This window comes from Malurus melanocephalus, unplaced genomic scaffold (genome assembly GCF_030028575.1).
Source record: "Malurus melanocephalus ecotype Western Australia unplaced genomic scaffold, MMel_1.1 scaffold_369, whole genome shotgun sequence".
NCBI lineage: Eukaryota > Metazoa > Chordata > Aves > Passeriformes > Maluridae > Malurus > Malurus melanocephalus.
Genome location: NW_026623601.1, coordinates 94,195 through 103,270, shown reverse-complemented (window position 1 = coordinate 103,270; position 9,076 = coordinate 94,195). Strand labels below are relative to the sequence as shown.

The 9,076-nt window shown below is 53.2% G+C and overlaps 1 protein-coding gene across 18 annotated transcripts in view; it reads left to right on the top strand.

The window, feature by feature from the left end:
* Positions 1–9,076, top strand: part of PCBP3 (poly(rC) binding protein 3) — a 51,139-nt gene that overhangs the window by 24,306 nt on the left and 17,757 nt on the right. For 11 of the 18 annotated variants that reach the window (XM_057378654.1, XM_057378650.1, XM_057378649.1 and 8 more), the window contains 8 exons: positions 505–576; positions 830–853; positions 1,665–1,697; positions 2,221–2,337; positions 2,658–2,789; positions 2,984–3,112; positions 5,346–5,420; positions 7,946–7,987. In XM_057378654.1, coding sequence (XP_057234637.1) covers positions 505–576; positions 830–853; positions 1,665–1,697; positions 2,221–2,337; positions 2,658–2,789; positions 2,984–3,112; positions 5,346–5,420; positions 7,946–7,987 — 624 coding nt within the window. Of the gene's footprint in view, positions 1–434; positions 577–829; positions 854–1,664; positions 1,698–2,220; positions 2,338–2,657; positions 2,790–2,983; positions 3,113–5,345; positions 5,421–7,945; positions 7,988–9,076 lie in introns of all 18 variants that reach the window. The other 7 variants (XM_057378651.1, XM_057378652.1, XM_057378646.1 and 4 more) reach the window with 2 other exon arrangements.

Here is a 9,076-nt window from a genome sequence, read left to right as displayed (position 1 = left end):
TGAAAACATCAGAGGCCCCTCTAGAGGGCAGAGGAGGAAAGGGAGAGAAGGAGCAGGGAGAATGACGTGGTTTCATTCGATGTGTTTGACAGGAATGGCTGGAAGTGGTGTGGTGCACACTGTGCCCAGCTGGGGAGCTCACGGGGCAGGATGTGTGGCAGCCAGGATGCCAGTTCTGTCCTTGCCATTCAGTGYTCCTGGGGTCAGCAGATGATTCCTGCTCATTGAAAAAGTGCCTTGTGGTTTTCTGGGTGYCCATTTCTGCTGGAGATGGTGAGCTTTGGTTTGCCAGACAGGTGCTGTGGGTTATTTAAAGTCCCTCTTCAGCCACTGGCCCTTGGCCGGGCTGTTCACCCGATGCCCTGGTGCGCTGCAGGAGCCTCCCAGCCCGCAGAAGCTGCTCTAAGAGGCAGCCTTGCCCGCTGTGTCCCCAGGTGATYGGGCCGTGGTGCTGCCTGCCCGGGGCTGCTGTCCCAGCTAACGCGCCTCTCCCATCCCCGGTAGGAAATGGAGTCCAAGGTGTCCGAAGGCGGCCTCAACGTCACCCTGACCATCCGGCTGCTGATGCACGGCAAGGTAAGGGGCACCCACACAGGGGGGGTGTCATCACTGGCCCCCCTGCCACCCCCACACACGCATCCCAGCCCCTGGAATAACCCTGCTGCCCGTGGCCAGGGTGGTGTGGTGCTCTGCTCCCTCTCATACCACAYCCCAGCCCTGTCCTTCTGCTGGGGACAGTGTCCACCACGTCTTTACAATGGGATTGAGGTGGATTCTCATCACAGTTTCTAATGTCAGTTCCCCTGTTTTTGGCTTTTTCCYTCTGCAGGAAGTTGGAAGCATCATTGGGAAGGTAAGGATGGTTTTTAGTGTTTCTCTGACGCTGTTGCCTGCACCTGTGGTGTGGTAGATGCCGTAGTCACCTCTTCCCTGGGATGTTCTGAAAAGCCTGGGGTGCATGAGCCAGTTCTGCATTTGGGAGCCAGAAATGAGGAGAGACCCACAGAAGGGTCAAAGACCATTCCCCTAAAACCCCACCGACCGCCAAACTGTTCCCAGCTGCTTCACTGGGTGACGGCTGTGATTTTACAGTCACATTGCTCTGATGTTTTAATMAAATAGCTTCATTAAAAAATAGTACAAGTGTCACACAGATCCATCCGAATTATATTTTAAAAAGTAATTCTTCAGCCCATGATTCTGAGGCCAGAGGACCCAATTTATTCACCTTGTTCACCTGAATCTTTTGCAGCTTCCCAAGGTGGTTTGGAAAGTCCTGGCTATACAGGACTAGGGGAGTTTTGGGGTGGTTTTAAAATAAAGGTTTTTGGTAGCAAAGATTTGCAACATGAACACGTTTTCCCTRTAGGCTGGTGCCTTATTTTTCCATCAGCCTGTCCAACTCTGTTAAGATTCACGGTTGTGAATCTATATGTGTATATATAYCTATATATCTATATATATTYTTTATTTTATGTATGTATGCGATGATTTACATGCTCAGCTCTTCATCTGACTATCCTGTGGGGATGCAGGGATGGGTATCACTGAGCTCCCATGTTTTTTGGTTGCCGTGTATTGGGGAGATGCATGTTCAGTAGGGTTGTTTTAAAGGTTGAAGCCTTGAATTTTCAGTAATGGCTTGTTTTTCCCTTGTATTTCAGAAAGGAGAGACAGTGAAGAAGATGCGTGAGGAGGTGAGCAGCCTGCTCTGGGAATGATTTGTGGGAGGGAGGGAGTGCAAAGTGTCCAGAGCTGCCCATTGTCCTGTGTGATACATGCAGTAATTCCCAGGGTCAGGACAAGCAAGCCAGCTGTCTCCAGAGCTCTTTGGACCACTTTTCTGCCTTCCCACTCAAAACTCCTGTCACATTTTCCAGCCAAGGACTTGCTCTTAATGAAATGTTGAAATGAAGTCACCTTCAAGGTAGTTTGAGTTTGTGCAGGGTCTTTGTGCCTGCAGCTCCCAGGGAGCAGTGAGCAAAACTCTTCTTTTCACAAGCAGTGACCCCAGAGCTGGTCTTGCCTCGATCCCATGGGCTTCCATTGCAGTAAAACATTGGAAACCATTTCTGAGGGCTGGGATAAGACAGGGATAAAGGGGAATCACTGCAGAGGAGGGCTGGGAGTTTGGAAGGGATGCTGTGAGGCTGGCACAGGGAAAAGACCAGACCCTGTCACTTGGCTGTGGCTATTCCAGGACTCCTTTTCTCTTTCCAGAGCGGGGCAAGGATCAACATCTCGGAGGGAAACTGCCCTGAGCGGATTGTGACCATCACTGGCCCCACCGAYGCCATCTTCAAGGCTTTTGCCATGATTGCCTACAAATTCGAGGAGGTGAGAAATGTGAGCCAGCCCACGACTGGGGCCTGCAGTGCCCGGTTGGATTTGCATAACTGAGACATGACTTCAGCATGGAACATTCCAGTTCTATCTCTGACGAGGGTGGGTCTGGAGCAGAAGTGTGATGGGGAGCAGTGATTCTGTGACCTGTCCCAGAGTCTCACAGTTAATGAACTGAGGGATGCAGGGATGTGCAGCTGCAGGCAGAGCCCAGCCACACCTGGGGCACACGAGCCCTCCTCTGTACCCCAGGGCATAAGGGGTGGCTCTGTCTGGGTACCCAGGGCTGACGTGCTGCACTTTTCCTTCCCAAGGACATCACCAACTCCATGAGCAACAGCACTGCCACCAGCAAACCGCCGGTGACACTGAGGCTGGTGGTGCCAGCGAGCCAGTGCGGCTCCCTGATCGGCAAGGGGGGCTCCAAGATCAAGGAGATCCGAGAGGTGAGGCAGGTTTCATGGCCTTATTGCCCTTCAGTGCAGCTCCTTGGGGCTGATCCGCAGCCGGGGGATGCTGGTGCTGCCCCCGGGATGCTCCAGCTCATCCCATGGGATGCTCTCTCGGGAGCTGGAGCTGGCCCCCAGTGAAGGTGTTCAGCTGTGGGATTTCTCCTTCCTCTCTCCCTTTCTGTCTCCAGTCCACAGGTGCTCAGGTGCAAGTGGCGGGGGACATGCTGCCCAACTCCACGGAGCGGGCGGTGACAATCTCGGGGACACCCGATGCAATTATCCAGTGTGTCAAACAGATCTGTGTGGTGATGCTGGAGGTACAGTCTGTAACAAAGCGGGTAAAGTACATATGGAAAACAATCCCAGCTGGCCCCAGGGGAGCGCTGGGAGCTGTGGAGTGTGTCTCTCTCGTCCCCTTCACCACGCGTTGTCGGAYCACTCTCATTTGTGTCCTGGTACCTCCGTTGGAAATGCACCCCGTGTCTTTTCCCCACCATTGTCCGTTGTTTGCAGAGTCCCACACTGGAAGCCTGTCCAGTCGGGTGCCCCAAAGGAGGTGGTTTGTGGCAGAGCAGAGGGTGGCTCCAGGATGGAGGGGTGCCAGCAGGCCGGGACAGCCCAGCCTGGTGTCCCTGCAGCACCCAGGTGGGAAGGAGACGGGGGCTGCAGCTGCTCCTGCAAGCACCCAGTGTCCCCTGCACAGGGGTCACAGTGCCTCACAAGGACCCACAGCCAGGAGGAGGACGGCACATCCCCTCCCTGGGGGAGCTGGAGCTGGGAGCACAGAGCTGGGGTGCAGTGAGGTGCAGTGGGAATGGTAGTGAGGAAGGCTGGTGGAGAGCAGGGACTGTAGGGTGCATGGACAGATGTCCAAGGTGCCACCTTCTGGCATAAATACTGACCAGCAGAGCTTGAAGATCTCTGCCATGGAGAGAGGCTGCTGTGCCAATGGCTGCTGGAGGTGACCTCAGCCACACACCCCATGTCCAGGAGGAAAGCTCCTAGGACACAGGATGGTGACACGTTYCACTCCTGGCACATCCCAGGGACACACAAAGCAGGGACCGATGTCAGGCCCCTCTGCCCGGCTRCACTGCCCTTTCAAGGCACGGGAAGAGCTTCAAATGGAGATGGCAAGGCTTGGTGAAGATGAAGCGAAGCCGAATGAAAGCCTCTTCAGCTTGGCAGCAGCACATCTCAGGAAGAATAGCCAGGAGCCACATTAGCCATCCCTGCTGTCTGTGATGCTCAGGCAGCTGAAGAATTCCTCTGCTGCCAGAGGAGTTTCAGGCACCCAGTGATTCCAGGTCACGGGCTGCAGCAGAGATGAGCCTGAGGTGATGCTTGCCAGGTGTGTTACAAAGTCTTTCTCACAAAGCAAGATGTGCTGCTCCTCTGGACAGCTCAGCAATGGGAAAGAGAATGAGTCTTCTTGTAGTCTGAAATCTGGGAAGTGCCCTGACTTTGGCAGTTCACAGGGATGTTCCTTATCACCTTTCAGTCTCAAACAGACAATCCTGGCTTATCCCTTTGGAGATTTGTAATGCAATAGAAGAACAAGTAGGTTTGGGATGTTGGAGATGTGCTTTGATCAGCTTTCATGCAGACAGGTGCTAAGCTGGAGAATTTAGATAATGCTTCTTGCCTACAAGTAGATAACCAGAAGAATGTACAGGAAAAGAAAAAAGAATTTTCCATGAGATACTGTAATTTCTAATGCCTGTCCTTTTATAGCAGTCACTGAGTTGTTTAATTTTGGGTAGAAGCAGGAGGAAAGCTGAAATATCTCCTGATCCTTAAAAACCTCCATGTTTCCTGTGGCCTCTAAGTTATGTTCAGGAGAAAACCAGCGGAGAGAACTTGGGGGAGCTGCTCCTGTGCATCATGCCAGCGGATGGATGACTCACTGCAGCCCTGCTCAGACCTACCCAAGGACCCAACAGAGAGCAGCAAGGTCACAGAATCATGGAATYGTGGAATGGTGGGGGTTGGAAGGGACTCAAAGGCCATTTAGTGCACCCCCCTGCCATGTGCAGGGTCACGCTCACAGTGCCTCGCCACACCCACGTCCCAGCTCGGACAGCGATGGAGCGCACCCCTGAAGGTGACCCTGTTCTGGCTGTGAGGAAGATGAGGGCAGCCAAAGAGCTCGAGCATCGTGCCAGCTCGCTCASATGGGCTGTCCCTCCCCATCTGGCTGCTTGAGGCTGTCCTCAGGGCGCTCTGAAGAGGATTCCTGGAGCCTAGAGCAGGCGGTGCGGTTTGCACWGGGCAGAGCCAGGTGAGCCAGGCAGCAGAGCTCCAGGAAGCTGTGCAGGGGCCCRTGCCTTGGCAGGAGATCTCCCGTGGCCCAGGTTGTCCTTGTTGCCCATGAAACACCTCTTTCCCCCGTGTGCTCCTGTCCAGAAACGCGGTGTTGCCTGGTGCGGGTGTTGCTGCCGGCGGCCCCGGGGGCCGTGCTCCGTTAGGTGCTCTCTAACGCTCTTTTTGCCGCCGTTTCAGGAAAGCTGTTCTAATGTTCTCTCTCCCTCTCCTTATCCCTTTTCCTAGTCCCCACCAAAAGGTGCCACCATTCCCTACCGCCCAAAGCCCGCCTCCACCCCTGTCATTTTTGCAGGTGGTCAGGTAAGAGCCGACCCGCTTGCAGCCTCCACTGCCAACCTCAGCCTTTTACTGCAGCACCAGCCGCTGCCCGTTAGTGCACTCAGGTTTCTTGCCTTCTGACTTGCATGGTGTCATCCCATCCGTTGTGTGCCCCGGCAGCTGGACTGAAAGCTCTCGGCTCAGCTCCTGTGATGGATGCTGGAGGATCAGGAGAAGGGAAGGGCCAGCCTGGGGAGGCAGGGTGTCAGCTGTGTCTGGGTGTTGCTCAAAGGAAAGGCTGTGATTTGCTTAGCTGGACCCCAGTTCAGTATTTGTCAGTGGTTGAGAAGGAGAAAATGAGGAAAGCATTATTGAGCCAGAGGCTGCCACTGTTTCCTGGCATCTTTGGCCCCGTTAACAATACCTTTGTGTGGCTGTGATTGATCTGAKGTGGGAAGGGTCTGTCCCAGCTGTTCTGGGGCTGTGCTCAGGGGAAGGGCCGTGTCCCCATCCCTGATGCTCAGCCAGTTTGGGGTGCAGCTTCCCCCTGCAGCAGAGCCTGCAATGTCACCCCTGGTGACACTGCAGCCTTGCAGGCACCATGTGCTATTTCCATCAGCGAGCCTTGGGGTGGATTTTCTTAGGTGGGATAACATCCCACAGGCATGCTGTGGGAATTGGAGGTTATTCTGCAAATGAAAACCAGCAGAAACAAGAGCAGTTAAGCACAGGGCTGTTTCTGAAGAGGGAACTTGCCCCATTGCTTCCTCCACCTCATCTCCTGGCCTCACCTGGTGACCAGGGACCTAGCTGTAGATGGCATCGTGCTGTGGGCCATTAAATCTAGCAGGGGATGTACCTTCCCAAGAGCTCCAGAAGCTGGGTAGAACCAGCACCACAAAGCCACAGYTTGTGCCACCCAGAGCAGCTCCACAAGAGTTATTTCATTTCCCTCCAACCATAATAAATAGAAGGACAAACTGAGCACAGGAGCAAAGCCCAGAGCGCAGGCTATTTCAGGCTGAGTTAGTCATTGCCAGCATCGGGAGTGTGTCACTCCATCTGAGCAGCCGTCCTGGAAAAGAGCTTTGAGCCCAGCTGCCCGGTGGGCCGATCTTCTCAAAAGGGAGAGTGAGATGGAGGCAGCAGTTCTCCTGCTGGGGAAGGGACGGTGTCTTGGACAGAAGTGACAGCAYGGGAAGAGCAGCAGGCTTGAAGTGAGGGCTCTTCCACATCTGGGAGCCCTGTGGCTCTGCCCGAGGGGTGGCATGGGGCGGGTGGCACAGGACAGCTGGTGACAGTGGTGGCAGGTGTTTGGGGTGGGAGGAGCCTCCAGAGCTCAGGCTGAGGGTTGTAGTGGCCAGTGGCAGCTGCCAAAGGGACCGGCCCTCCACGGGCAAGGTCAGAGCTGAGTTGCATCTGTCCAAGACACCTTCCTGCCCTTAATTTGGCTCAATTTTTGTAATCAAAAGCCAATGGCCAAATTGAATCACCAGGACAGGCTACTCTCCAGAGAAGCCTCTGTCACATCCCTGTTGTGCTGGGATACTGGTGGCCACTGGGACAGCCTTTTTCCCTTTTCCTCCCCCATTATTTTGGAGGTTTTCTTCACAGAAAGCACTTTACTGTTTGCAAACAATGTGGCAAATTTGCAGGAAGTTCCAAGGTCTTTTCCTTTCACTTTTCTTGGCAATCTTTACTCTCCCTTTTCAAAAAGTGTTCTCCATCTCTTTTGCCATTTCTTTTGGAATCATCTGAGTAATGTGTCAACCAGTAAGATACATTTTGCTAGCCAGTTATGTCCTGAATATTGGGCTCTCTAATGTCTGGCTCTTCACCCATGTTGGTGCTTATTTTTGGGTTGCTTACAAACAAAAAGAGAAAGGACYGCTACAAAGGATGGGGAAACCCCACAGAATCATTTGCCTGGCAGATGCTTGCATGGATTTATCAATTACAGCTGGTGAAAGGCATCGCAGTGCAGGCAGCCCTCCCCTCGATGCCTTTCCAAGGCCCCAGCAGAGCACTGGAATATGCTGGGTGGATGTGAAGCATCCACCGGGAGCTGTGTGCTTGGGAATCCAGAGAATTCTCTGAATCCTTGGAAATCACGGTGCTAGCTCGCTTTTTGGGATCACTCTGGGGTGTGAAGGGCAGCGGTGATGTCACTGTGCACCTGCTACACGGGCACTTGTGCTTATCAGAGYGTCACAGCATGGTTTGGGTTGGAAGGGACCTTAAAGATCACCCATTTCCAACCTCCCTGCCACTGATCCTTGCTTTTTGTGCAGCAAAGACCAGTGGCAGCCTTATATTCCTGCTCCATGCAATGCTGGCACCCATAACGAGCTGTTTCTGTCCTTCTGAAAAAGCCAAACTGAGCCCAAGCCCCCGAGTCAGGCAGCTCAGCATGCTCTAGGCTGGATGGGAGGTGTGGCATCTCCCTCTTGCCCTGAGGATTTGCTGTCCCAGGCAGTTTAGGGTGGTACAGAGGGTCCCAGCAGAGGGATGGAGCTCTCCCACCGTGTCCTGCCAACCTTGGTAACATCTTTGTTTTTCCTTTACAGGCCTATACAATTCAGGGACAATACGCTATTCCACACCCGGATGTGAGTTTTACCCTCATTTTTCTTACACCCTTTTCTGTCACCTGCATGCTACCGTTAATTCACACAATATTAATATTAGCCAATAATATTAATAGCATATTTTCGAAGTAACTGGCCGTGTGTAGTATCTTAATACCTCGAGTAGCCTTTTAACCTGTTAGCACTAAACTTTATTACTTCTGAGGACTTGGCCTGACGCTAAATTGTTTGCATTGTTCAGTGCTATCCCTTCATTCTGAGAGAAACCATAATCTATGCATTTTGTGCCTCAAAATTATCAAAACAAACAAAAAGAAAAAAGGAAAAAATATTACTTTCCCCTCTATTTTCCCCTTGTCCTTAAAATGTTGGTGAGCCAAGGGCATATTTAGCTGCTGGGTGCCTTGKTGGGGTGGGAAGAAGCCAGAGCTTCTTCTTCAGGGGGTTTTGTGCTTGAAGCCCGGGCAGGGAATGTGTCTTTCTGAGGGAGTGCTSCTTTGGAAATTGGGCAGAATTCCCCCACAGAGGAATGGAGAGGCTCTGTGCTGCTGCATCCCATCCTGCCAAGGACTCCAGAGTGACGTGGGCACCCCGGCTTTGGTGGCTCTCACTGCTGTCTCACTGTCACCCTCAGAGTGGGGACAGCCCCCATCAGCCTCRGGCTCCCAGGGGCAGAGCCAGGAGCTGCTCTGAGCTGCTCTGAGTGGGCTTTGCTGCTGCTGGGATCCCCTGGATGCCATGCAGGGCAGGGGAAGGACACGTAGGTATCATCAGTGGGAGCGTGTGTGCCTACAGTTACCCATGGAAACAGGAAATCAGTCTCTTGGAAGGATTTCCTTGAGGAAAGCAGTGAAGCACCATCATGCCAGCAGCTCAGCTCTGGTCATGGCTTTTGGAGAGAGCAGTGACTTTCTGGATGTGTGTCCAAGGGGATGAAACACCCATCGAGTTCCACTGTGGAGGGTCCCTCCTGCTGCGAGTCAGGGCTCTGCAGTGGGGCTGAGAATGTGGCAGAGCATGGAAAGCCTTCTCCAGCCACCCCACCATGCAGCTCAGCATTCCCCTTTCCAGTGGGTGCACTGCGTATTAAAAAACAGAATTAACTTTTTC